Source organism: Myiozetetes cayanensis, unplaced genomic scaffold (assembly GCF_022539395.1).
Source record: "Myiozetetes cayanensis isolate MyiCay16 unplaced genomic scaffold, myiCay2020 scf7, whole genome shotgun sequence".
NCBI lineage: Eukaryota > Metazoa > Chordata > Aves > Passeriformes > Tyrannidae > Myiozetetes > Myiozetetes cayanensis.
Genome location: NW_026087964.1, coordinates 21,912,733 through 21,926,274, shown reverse-complemented (window position 1 = coordinate 21,926,274; position 13,542 = coordinate 21,912,733). Strand labels below are relative to the sequence as shown.

The 13,542-nt window shown below is 37.6% G+C and overlaps 1 protein-coding gene across 1 annotated transcript; it reads left to right on the top strand.

The window, feature by feature from the left end:
• The first annotated feature begins 228 nt into the window (after positions 1–228).
• On the top strand, positions 229–11,768 carry YIPF7 (Yip1 domain family member 7). Its single transcript, XM_050338386.1, has 5 exons — positions 229–344; positions 1,073–1,239; positions 2,940–3,085; positions 7,561–7,742; positions 11,606–11,768. The coding sequence occupies exons 1-5, from the start codon at positions 229–231 to the stop codon at positions 11,766–11,768; spliced, it is 774 nt and encodes a 257-aa protein (XP_050194343.1).
• The last annotated feature ends 1,774 nt before the right edge of the window (positions 11,769–13,542 follow it).

Genomic DNA, 13,542 nt, shown 5'->3' with positions numbered 1-13,542 from the left:
TACCATTTTTCAATTAATATATCATAATTTATGATAGCAGCAGATTAATTGTTACAGCTAAAGAAAGTAAAGTGCCTTTTTTTTCACTTTCAGATTATCACAAGCTTCTACAGAAAGATTCTCTTGAGTTTGTGGCTTTAAGGTTCGCTGTTTTAATTTAAGACAATTCAAAGCAAAGATTTGTTGCAAAGTCAATTTATTGATACGTACAATCAGTTTTCAAACAGAATGTCAAATTTTGAGCAGTTTCACTTCGACTTTTACCAGTCCAATTACACCTTAGAAGACCAGGAAGAAAGCTGCAACAGCTATGGGTCTAACGAAAACCTCTCTGGAAGCACAAAGTAAGTACAGGTGTTGTTGCAGCTTCCCTCTTCAGCAGCTGTTGGTTCCAGGGCTGGCTTTGGGGCTTGCAGGAGCAGGAAAGGACTTCAAGTAATCATCCAGACTTTCCCAAGAGAAGAATACTCTTTACCGAACTTTTGTTTTTAGAGGATTGGTTTTGTGCTACTTTTAGATCTGAGGTTACAAGTTGTTTACCTAAAGGGAGTAACTGAGTTTCATGTTATTAATGTGAAATTTAGGGCACATATTGCAAGAAGTTCTTCTCAAATTCAAGGAAAAAAAATCTAAATATAAGGCTCTTTTATTAGCAGTAGGGACATATCTGAGGATATATGAGGATACCAGACTGCTGGGTGGAAAAGTCAGAAATGTCTGAATTTGTGGGTGCCGTCACAGCTCCTAAATTCCCTTTCCCGTCACCTTCAGCCTGTGGGTGCCTGCACTGTGCCATTGCCTGAGCTGGGTGGGCACAAAGTTGGTGTGATGGGCTGAAGAGTGCTGGCAGGCTGGCAAGGAGCCCTGCCTGGTTGCAGAGAGAGTTGTAGTGAAGGAAAGCAAAGCCATGATCAGCAGCTCAGCTCTCACTAACCACAGCAGGTAATGTGCCCAGAAAATTTCCAAGTTCCCCAAATTGAAAACAGGTGAAAAATAGATGCTACACAGTGAGTAGCTCTTAGATGTTTCTCATTGCAGTTACGTGTTTTGCTTGGTTTGCTTCTTATCCTAGGAGCCAAACAAGAGAGCAACCTCCAGCTGGAGCTTTTGCCCCATCGGACATGTTTCTGTCCCCTAAGAGTTACACAGGTCAGATTTTGCAGCCAACACAGAGTCCTGATACTCTCTCTCATCTTGATTATGCTGATGGATTTGATGAGGAACCTCCTTTGCTAGAAGGTAAAAAAAAAAAACCCACAGACAACATGCATGATTCCTCGGGGTGCATCTACTTTTCTTTGCCAGCTAGTGGCCACCACTGGGATAAACTGCAGCAGAGATGCCAAGCCTGGCTTTGTGAGCTTCAGCCAACAGCTCCTGGCCCCCAAACCTACATTTTCTTCTTTGAATTCACCATGGATTCATTCAACCTGATGGCATGTAGAGCATATACTTTACCACCACTAGATGACAGCATAACAATAAGTTTTGCATTCACATTTCCAAACCTTTTTTCCCCACTCTATGTTTATCCTGCATACATATTGGAAAATCTATAATTAATAAATACTGATAATCATCCTTTTTGCATATCTAGTAATAAATGTAATAGCTTGAAGATGCTAAGTAGCTTGTTTTAGAGGGGAACAAATTGAGAAAGCTGCTTTCAGCTTCAATTAGTTAATGATTTAACTATACAAACAAAGTCATCCTTTATGACGATCGAACCATTCTAATGCTAGTGGCTGATTTTGTAGTTTGCAAAAGACTTCTGCTGCATTTAAAAGAAAAGAATTGGAGAATTTGTGATTATATCAGCATAATGTGAATGGAGCATATTCAGCCTGCTGCTTTTGCATACTGAGAGACAAGTAGAGTTTTTATTACTTAAAAGCTACGATTACCGCCTTAAAGCCAGAAAGATACAGGTAACTAGATCCCTCTCTCTAAGGCTTCCAAGTATTTATCTCCCCATGCGGGTCACCCTGTGAAAAAGATGCTGCAATATGACTGCTTGAGATCCCCAAGGCTTCAGAGATTTTCCTATCTATGTACACTTAGGTCTGACCAGAGACACACATTTTAATACAGAATATATTTATTTAAGTAATGTTTAGGCTGAGCTCAAGATGATGGAGAGATGGAACAAGATAAAGACCTGGCTTTTCAAAAAGAACTAACACATTGTCAGTCTTAACGCTGCCAACTCTGTCACCAAGTCCTGAGCCTAACTTTTCCCTTACTAGAGAATCTCAAGGAAGATGATTATTCTTGCAAGCTGAAGTGTTTTCCAGAAGTTATAAGACAAATCTTTGCCCCAGTATAGTTTGTGGCAGAATTCCCATCAACTTTAATGGGAAAGAATTTTGTTCTGTTTTCACAGGTCTCAGTATTACTTTTTAAATTAAAAAGAAAAAAAAAGCTTATAAAACACTGTACAAATAATATTGTTAACTTGCCTTGAAGGGACAAATGTCATTTTTAAGTGCTTCTGGCAGTTTAGAGTTAAGACACATTTCTTGTTAGATTTACCAGAATTAAAAAATACCTTTCTGTCCTTTGTGTTCTTGAGTATCTTAAATTCTGCAGCTGCTGTTAATTAACATATTTTTCAACATCTAAGCTGGTGTGGCATTAGATATATGTGTTTTAAATATAGGAAAAACAAATATTAACTCAAAAATGCTGAGGGCATTTTTTTGCTCATTGCCTGACGTTTGATTTAATAAATTAATATTCCAATTTAGAATCAGAGCTGACTCTCAAACATACTGGGTATACAACAGGGACATCATGTTTCTACTACAGAATACGTCATCCTACAATATTATCTTCATTGAAGCAATTAATTTGTTTGTGGTTTTGTGATATCTAATGGGTTTCTGTGAAAGGGTTGTTTTCTTGTGAGCAATTAACAATCCTGAAATTTCTTGTTGCAGAACTTGGGATCAATTTTGAGCATATATGGCAAAAAACATTAACAGTTCTAAATCCAATGAAGCCTGCAGATGGCAGCATTATGAATGAGACAGACCTCACCGGACCTATTATTTTCTGTTTGGCCCTTGGAACAACATTGCTGCTGGTAGGATGTGGTTGAAATCTTCAGGAATTTCTTTTCCAACAAGCTAATGCCTAGGTGATAATGCATATGAAGTTGCAGAAGATGTAGTACTAGCATAAAACGAGTTGTGCTGTCATTTGTTCTGAGATGATATGTTAAAAACTCTCCTTGCTTTGAAAGTACCTGCATTAAGTTTAAATGTAATACAAAAGTAACACAGGTGAAGTAATGTATTACTTCCAGTGGAAAAAAAAAGACCATACCATTTTGGAGTGGGATTTAATATGAACAAAGGACAGATCTGTGCCGTGTATAACCTGGAGAAGCTCTGAACACCCAAAGCTTAGCAGTATCTGCTAGATAAGGACCTAACAAGGAGTTTTTAAAGTAGGTAATAAAAAGACATAGCAGACCAGCACAGTTTTTCTAACACTCTTGCTCCTGGTTTGGAATTATCTTCTTTCTATGTAATTTTAGGGAGTGCAGAGATATAAAAAAAGATATCTTTATATAGCCAGAATAATTGGAAAAAAAGAAATGGAAACAATCTTTTTCTTCAAACTTTCCTTTCTCCTCAAATTTGCAATAATTTCCTATAAATTTTAGTAGTACTTTCTTAGTTTATATTCTTTTTCCTACACTGTCTGATTAACAAAATATGGTAGCCTGTGTTTGATCTTCTGCTTTATGAATATAGCTTTCCTACAGGAGGGAAGTTTAACAGGGATTGTACAGTTCTCTGAATTCATCTATTTATCACTGGCAACAGGGGGTCACCAGTGTTGCTGAAGTACAGCTTTGATTGCCGGCAGTAATTCGTCAGACAGGGATAAGGTGGGACCACCCTGGGAAGGGCTTTACTGCTCTGCAATTGAGGTGAGAGAAATGGGTCTCTAATTCTCCATTTCCTCTGTGATAAATAGTGCTGAATCAGAAGATTCTTGAAAAATCTTACTTCATTGTCAGGGCAGTACCTTGAATGTGCAAGCTGCAATATAAATGGCTAATATTATTATTATTTATGCCCCTATTAAAAAAAAAATCTTTTAAAAGGGTGGAAGAGGAAGGAGGAAAGGGAATAAAAGGAAAAGAAAGCAGGAAGATAGAGAAGACAGGCTATTTTCCACATGGAGAAATAAAGATATGAGAGTAGTAAAAGGAGAAAGTTGAATTAAGTATAATCAAGAAAATGGAAGGAAAGCTAAGAGAAAGAAATAATGGGAAAAAATGCTTCCTGTTGATTTTTCTTCCTGAATAGCCAACAATTCTAATGAATATTAAACTACTATTATTGAAATAAAGTACTTTAATTATCATATTTATTCTGTGATATTTAGCATTTTAAGTGTCATTAGAAAAGCAACTTCAGTGCTCCAGTTTTAGGCCAGCAGAACTCCTCTGATATAATCTAATGCTTTTGTGCCATAACTTCACAACAGTACGTGTATGGGCTTTCCATGTACCATCTTAGAAATTCGGGCTGCTTATTTTATCTCAGATGCATTTGAATACTAAAGGGGCTCTTCAGCTGTGTAAACCATCCTTCTGTACTTAAATAAGTGTCTTCTAATAGCACCAGGAACAGAATTTGGCTAAGAGCTTCTTTCCAGAAATAATGTATACATTTTATCTAGCTTCAGGTTTTTAACTATGGAAAATTATGCAAAGATGTTCTTCAAATGGTAGCAGCTCTTTCAGAGAGAAAGAAAAAAGGGCTGTTAGCCTGGCAGCAGGACTTGATCTTCCTCATGTTAGTATAACTGGGCAGCCCAATTGTAGGAGGAGAAATAACGGCAGTGCAAAAGTTGGCAGAAGGCTGTCTCAGCTGCTTTGCATTTTACATAGTCATTTGTATGAAATCAGACTTCCCCATCCACTTCAGCTAAGGATAGTAGTACCCACTCCAGGCAGATGCAAACAAGCACACAAAGTCTGACTTTCTCCTAACCTTGTTCCTTCCGCAGGACAAATTTAGCTCTTTCCATTCATCAAAGCCTGTCAGACTAATCAAGCCTGATTCTGGTTTTGCTTACATCCCTGTGAACTGGGAGTATTCCTGTGTGTGTGAGTCAATATATTTACATATGTTAAGAAAGGCGGCCTAAAATTGGAACCAACATGTTCAGCTGCCTACCTCTACCCCCCACCCCGCCAGCCCCTGCACCACAAACCAAACACTTCACCAAGTGGGGATTTCAGCTAGCTGCTGTGCTAGTGCTGCCTTCATATCTGGCTCAGGAATTTCTTAATCTTAAACTAAGATGCTAAATAGTGCTGTGTAGAATAATTAAATACATTGAAACAAACAGTATAAAATATAGCTGGTAGTTGTTGCACCTATTTGAAACAGAACTTTTCTTAGTTGGTCTATAGCAAAGGCTGCCCCAAACCATTGTGGGTGTTAAACTTACTACAAATCATTAATGACTGAAATTCTAATTTATAATAATCTGAGGTAGTATTGCTCCCCCAAAACATCTCTAGCTATCATTAATTTTATTTGTAGAAGCAATTTTTCCTGATTATTTTAAACCACTAATATGCAAATGCCAGCAGAGGACTCTGTATCCAAATAGGAAGATTTCTTACCCTTATTAGTTCAGGAATAGGTTATTCCTTATGGTGGGAGACAGTGATGGGGAAAAGGCCAACACTCAGAATCTTGCAAGGATATGGCTAAGCCTGGCTGTATCTGTCTTAACCTTGAGGACTGGAACCAGAGGAGAGCTCTGCAGTGAGCCAGGTCAGTTTGCAAACAGCATAATGTTGCTGATGTAAAGTCAGGTCTTATTGACTCAGTCTGCCTTTCATGTAAGCGTGCACTGCTGTCCAACCAGAGCTGGTGAGCTGTCACCAGCCTGCAACATTAGGACTTTCAAGTTGTGTCTTCCCTAGGCTAGGTCCTCTCCACTGCATTGCATTACATCTGTCCAGCTCAAATACTGCTGGCATCCAGTGATCAGTTTCCACATGCATGCATACAGGAAGAGGGGGCAGAGAAGAAGGGTCTTAAAGTTGGTTTCCCCCAAATTGTATTAAAATGTATGGATAGGTAAGGTGATAGATCTTCTTAATCCTCCTTAATCATCATGGAAGGTATACTAGAAAATATCACAAAACATGAAAAAATTCAATGTTTCCATCACAAGGGAATCCAACCATAAACCACAAACTGATTGGAAAACTGTGACCATCTAATAGTTTTGATTCTTGTGTGGTTTATCATATACAATATATAATATATAGTGTGCAATATATAAATATGTGTGTGTCTGTGCATGAACACACCTGTGTTTTAAATATGTACAGACATGTTGCTATGTGTCAGGAAGGTGATGCACAGTGGTCCTTCATTTGAGAAGTTTACTCTGTAGTCCTGAATTTATAGCTGAGTTCCAGGTGAGAGCTTTCTCCTTCACAGATGCATGTTATCATTAGGATATAAAGTTCCAAGACAAAACAAACTTTATTTCTGATTTAAGAATGTTGTTGTGATGCACAGATGTGAAAATGACAGTATTGCATAGCCAGCAATCAGTATTTAATTTGTTAAAAGCTTGAAGAGAGAGCAAAAAATTTTCAACCGTCTTTTGTGACTGTTTTGGGGAGTGAACAATGCACTTATGCCTGGAGGTGATCATTCAGACTGATGGCAGGAGATGAAGGAATTGGTAGTGCTGTGGCCACAGCTGCCTGTTTTACTAGCTTTGTGTATAAATTAGAAAACATCAAGCTCTACCAGGCTGGTACCTTTCACAGGTACTAAATTCACACAAAGGAATAAAACCTGGAAGGAAAAAAAAAACACCTGGGATTTTTTCATTAATTAGAAGAAGAAAAAGAACACAAGCTGACAGTTACTATTCAGGTTTATGTTGAAATGAACATGTTGTATTGATCTAAGCACAGAAATGTGTCTTTCTTGTAGTAGTCAAAGGAAAGAATGGTCACATTCATCTTGAAAACCAGCATATTTTAAGTAAAGTTTTACTAATTTTTTGACGACCTGTTTAAAGTTGAAGGTTTGTAATAAAATATAAAGCATATCAAGTAACCTGAGTCATAATTTACTTAGGACACTTTTTCACAGCCCCATGTACACCCATTGAAAAGATGTTTCTTGAGATTAAAATGAAATGACTAAAATGTACTTTCCATAATTTCTTCTCAGTTTGTTCCTTCAGTTTGTAACTTTCCAATTATACCTTCCCAAGTCTCCCAACTAATTCCTGTCCTGTTCAGAGCCCAGAGTAAGACTGAGAATCAGCCTTGTAATTTTAAGTTAGCAACAAGCACATTCTCTCAATTGTACCTTGAAATTATTTTTATGCAAAAATCACTGAAAAGTATCAGCTGTGGTACGCAACTGAACTGATATAGGTGAAGCAGAGAGAGAGTGTCAACAACAAGAATTAACAAAGCTAAACCTAATTCTGTCTTCTCTCACTATTTTGTGATCACTTCTGACACTTCATGCTTACTCATATTTATTTCAGGCAGGAAAAGTTCATTTTGGATACGTGTATGGCACAAGTGCCATAGGGTGCCTTGTTATGCATGCCCTGCTGAACCTGATGAGTGACTTGGGAGTCTCGCATGGCTGTGTTGCAAGTGTCTTGGGCTATTGTCTGCTGCCCATGGTGATCCTGTCATCTTCTGCAGTTGTCTTCTCACTGCAGTAAGTACCAGTCTATCACAACAGGAATCCTGTGGAGAATAGTAAGTTAGAAGGCTGGTGTTGTGCAAAACATTTTATAATTGCTGTTTCTTTATTTGTTCATAGCATCAGGCCTCTCATCTTTATGTTTCCTTTCCTCCTGTATACCTACTTCTGTTGGGCAGAATGAAATAATGATGTAACCCTTAATGATTTGGAGAATTAGAACAAGCGTTTAAGATGTAGTAGAGTTGTATATATATATATATATATCTGAGATATAGTTGTGATGTAATTGCAAACCTGAAAATAACCAAATACTTTGAAATGCCACATGTACAGTAGTGTATGTATCTGTGCACATGTAGAGGATTATTCAGTTATATGTCTATGGATAGAAAACTTTTTGGCAAGCCTCTCTTTCCTCGTCATTTGGTAAGTCGTTTGAGATACAGACTACGTTTACCTCCCTGTTCACATATGGCAAAGTACAAGAAAGTTCAAGATCTTGTCTGAAGGCCTTGAGCAGTACTTTTACCTGTTTTAAACATGTTATTAATGGCAGTTTTCCTTCTTAGACTTTGTTCTCTGACATTTTTAACTCTCCAATCTGTAATTTATGGAACTTGGCAGCTGATAGATAAGAAAATGCCCCTGTTTGTTTTCTTTGGAAAAGTTGTGTGTGTGTGTGTGTATATATATATATAAAAAATATAATTTTTGTAAGGAAATTATGTAGCAGAAAGAAGATTTTGGGCACAATTCTTATTGCATGTTTCTGTGGAGCTATGATGGCTTAACATGACCACATTCCATGTATTAAAGTGTTTCTGAGCTGTTCTTGATAAGATGGATAGTAGTGACACTGAAGTGACATTTATTCTCTGTTGTCCTACACTTCCCATATTTTCTTGATTAACCTGTTTAATAATCCAGCCTAATAAAATGTGCAGATACATAGTCGTAAGACAGATGGGGTGAACTCCAAACCAGCTGTTACAACTGTGCAGGGTACTGTTGTCTGTACAAGGAATCCCCCATCACACACTACACATTTGTAAAATGCTGCAAATTTACAGACAGAACATATTTTGAAAATCTATAAATGCTATATTGTGATAACCTTTAAAAAAATGGAACTGTTTATTTCTAAAATGGGTTGATAATGTTAAGTACCTATCCACAGGATTCTGCATTCTTTCTCATTTGCTATATGAAACTGCTTGAAAAGAGCAAGTACCGAGGTTAGCTATTGCAAACATGCTATTAAAATTAAGTGGCAACTTTTAAATCCAACATACACTTCACTATTTTTAATTTAAAAACTTATTTAAAATGGCAAAGGAAAGACAGCAATACATTCATGGGGTTTTTAGTATTTGTAAAAATGTTATTTCTATGTCAAAGTCTAAAGAGCTCACCTCAATTTCTTTTTCACAGAAAATATACCGAACATAGTGCAGTCATCTATTGCAAACATGTAGCAATCAAATCTCAATTTTCACGATTAACTATTTCACTGTAACTAAATGAAGCAATATATGGGACATTTTGGGTACTAAATAGCACCAAAGAGAAAACTTGCATGGACCTAGATTTGTTTGTGCCCCATCTATGTTGTTATTATGTGTAAGGCCAAGTTGATTAGGTCATCTTTCTGTGAGAAACACCAGCAGACTTTTTCCTGGAAAACCTCCAACAATTCTTTACTGTCAAAGCCCCAGACAGAATGGTCAAGCTATTTCCTTAACTAAACAGTGAAGGAAATGAATGTAAGAGCGGAGAAAGATGTTCGTAGACCCAGCCAGTGCAAAGGACTCATCTGCAGGGTGTGAGAGAGAGAGTAGTGGAAAGGGTCTGCTCACATCTGTACCCCCATCTCAATCTCATGCCAGTGCAGCCCCAGCCCTTTTGTGAACAAGTGACCAAAGAAGTAGCGCTTCTCCCAGGCTAGAGGATTTGACCTCATGGATGTGCCAGACAAAAGTTCTCTGCCAAACCATTCCTTTCAGCAATAACACGTTAGATTGAGGTCTTAATTTGCAAGTGCACACAGGTATCTCTTGGTTCCAATATGATTTTATGTCATCTTTCCATCCTGCTTTCTGCCAGTCCTGGAACAGACCATAAGAGGCCATTGGACTTCAGTCCAAGGCAGAGCATCCACAGCTCTAAATTTTGCTACCGTGTGATAGTCCCCTAAAGAGTCATTATACTAGTTGAAAATGTTTATTGCATGGTATGTTGCTGTTGCATCCCATCCCTCTGCCAGCATGGGTACCTGCTGAAAGAGCCATCCATACTAGCTCTGAATTTCTGGCTTTCTGTTTATGTGAGAAGCTTTGCATCTCCTCTTGGAACAGAGGCCAGAAACTTGCTTCACAAAGCTCAGTGTAATTTCCCTGAATGCCACTGTATAGGTTTAAAGAACACTTAATTTGATTGTATTAAATCACATGTCCTTTAATGTTTTATTTTTAACATGTTGAAGTTGCAATGAGGTGCTGAGTCACCGTAAAATCAGTTCTCTCCTTCCTCCCTCAAAGTCCCAACAGCTGACAACACCAAGTACCTTACTGGCCTGGAGACTGGATTGCTAAGGAATGAACTATTTCATGTGATATGATTGCATTGAGTAAACTAAGTCAATTGCATAAGGAAAGCTTTGCTCATCATGGTTTAGCTGCAATAATAATATTAGTGGAGATGATTTCTGATAAAAGGACCAACGTAAGTATACGCAGTCTGTTTCTCCCTTCTGGTTCTGTTACGGTGATGCTTTGGAAGAGTGGGGCACCAGGAATGCCTTCAGGAACTAGCAGAGGTTTATTCTCTCTCGAAGTCCTTGAAGCTGGTACAGTGAAAATGTGTAACGCACCTGACCTCATTACTTCACGTACTCATGTACTTCAGCAGTATATTACGCACATGATCTCATGCATTTTACAGAAGCAGGCTGCAAATAGGCTGCAAATAAAGCATATGTGAAACATTATTTATTGGTGAGATTTTGTTCCTACAGGGTTTAATAGTGAGCCCTATGTATTCTGCAGGAGAATTTCAGTGGGCTTTCAGCCACAGTCACATAATCATCAGTTATCCAGGCCACCCTGCTCCTGAGAGGTTGCAGAATGTAACTTTAGAAGGGCCCAGCTGTCACCAAGGGGCAGCATGGAAAGTCACCATTCTTTCAGTGTACTGAAGGATGCCAGAATGAGCAAAATATTTTTCCTCAGTGGTTCTTCTTACATTCCTTACTTTATGCTCCGTGTGCTCCCTGTTTTAAAAGGCCGGTCCAGCTTTTTCCTAGGAGACAATCACCACCTTTCTACCCATTCAGCTGAGGTGTGAGTCTTTAAGAGCCTCCTCTCAGAGTCCAAGGCACATTTAAAATTTGTGTTGTGTATTACAAAAATGCTACCCCTCCAGGTCATCAGGATTCCTGATGGAAGAGTAGGCCTGTAGTGTCATTTTAGAACCTAACAACTTCTACAAGCTTATTTTGGCTGTAATAGGATCTTTGCTAATGTTAATATTACACTTTAGCTGCTGCATCTACTGGAGTCCCAGAAGATTTATTTCAAAATGCCTTGTCCTCTTAGCACTACTTCTGATGATGCTTTTATCCATGCTGATGGTTTTATCCATGCTGAAGCTTTTATCCATGATGAAGAAATTACTTTCTTGTTTACGGTTACAATTTTAATTTGTTCTTATGCTTGACTTTCATTATAATACTCAGTCCTTGGTTCTTCCAGTGACTGTTACCTTATCAACAGCAAGCTGATAGACATGAACTTGAGTTTGGTAAGATTTGATGCTATGTTTGATAATATGTGGACTCTGTCATGTTTCTTTTGTGTTTTGTTTCTTTTTCCTCCTAGGGGGATCCCAGGAATTTTGTTAGCTCTGTTTATTATTGGATGGTGCAGTCTCTCAGCCTCCAAAATTTTTACCTCTGCATTGGCTATGGAAGGACAGCAGCTACTGATTGCATACCCGTGTGCTTTACTTTATGGACTTTTTGCACTTCTAACAGTTTTCTGAGATGTATTTTCTGGTAGTCTTAATAAAGTCTGTTCATGGTTGTTGGAGGGGCAAGTGGTTATTTATTAGATTCAAATTATTTTTAGTTTACCTAGAATTACATTAAGTTCCATTAACAAAATTAGATTCTATGGCTTACTGGTTTTTTCCTAATGGCTGATAATGAAATAAAAAATCAAGTCAACAGGTAGATGGCCTCAGTAATAGTGTTTTGACAGTCTTACAGCTTAAGGAAAAAAATTGTATTGAGAAGGAAGTAAAAATGAAAAAATATGAAATAAATTATAATTAAACAAAAAATTCTGAGTGTTTATAATATAATACATGTGCTAGAGAGTAACTGGAATGCAATTATGTAAATATTTAATGGCCATAGTAAATCAAGTAAAAATGCATATTTATTTGTTTCAAAAAAAGCAGCTTGCCATCTTATGTAATTACTAACTAATATCCAGAATTTATATGCGTGTGTTTGGGTTTTTTTAATAAGAGAAGATTGAGTGGCCATGCTTTGTGATATTGAAGAATTACCCAAGAACAGGTTCATACAACAGAGGGAGGAAACTGGGAATGTTGTCTTGTTTTTTTTTTCTTAAGGAGTGTTACTGTCCAAAACAACATTGAACTGTTTGTAAATCACAGTAATGTTATACTTTAGAAGTGCCAGTAAACCACTGCCTGCTGTAGCTGCAGAAAAGCACCACGCAAAGTACAGACAACTCCTAAAAAGTCCCTGAAAGGCAGAACTGTATTTGAGCAAACAAAGTACAAACCTCCATAATTTTATCTGTCCCCTCCAATCTATTTAGTTTTACAGAAACCAAACATTTTCATAATAGCAATGAAGCACAGAATGCCCACGATGAAGTTTCAAAATATAATATTACAAGTATCAAGCTATCAAGAGGAATTGGAGACGTGTGTGCAGTCACAACAAGGACAAAATCAAGTACGCAGTGGTAGAGAAAATGAAGGTAGGTGTAGACAGAGCTAGGAAAAACAAATAGATGAAATAAAGGGAAATGTGAAGGCAATAAGTGGCAGCAGATTAGTTCATCAGTGTTTTAGGGTGTCTTTCTTCTTGATGTATATTTCTATGATCTTGATTATCTTCCAATTTATAGATTATTTTGAACACTTTGGTGAACTGCTTTCAAAATATTTCTCTCTCTAGAGAGACAGCCAGTGATTCTGGGACAGAGGGTTCTGATACTGCAAGCACTTATGCAGAAGTTTAGTATGGCAAAACTGCTCAAGAATACATAAAATTAATTGTGTTCCTAATCCTTTTCAGGTCAGAGGTAAATTACATGATCTGTTTGTCCTCAGGCTAGTGACTCTGTTTCTGAATTGAAAGAGCCTCTGGTAAAAATATTTCCAATTACTGTCATTTTTGGTTTTTTAAGAACTCTAATGCAAACCATTTTGGAATTCATTTTATCCAACTCAAATGGAACTAGTTCAGAGTAGAGTTCATGAGAAGTAAATGAAAGATAATGTATACTCAGCTGATTTCTTAAAAAATCACAACTCATTTATGGAAAAAATGCTGCATTTATCCATTTCTTTGCTGCAAGGCTATAAAAACGGGCACAGAGAGGCAAAGTTGGAGGTATGACCCTTAAGCAAATTGTGGCTATAACTAGGCAGGATCTAGTTGCATGTAAGTGGGAAGTGCATGAACTTGAAAGATCAGCGATTGTGAGCATGACAGATTTGGCCCTGCTGTATCAGAGAGTAAATTTGCCAGTAATGAGGCACAGATAAACACATA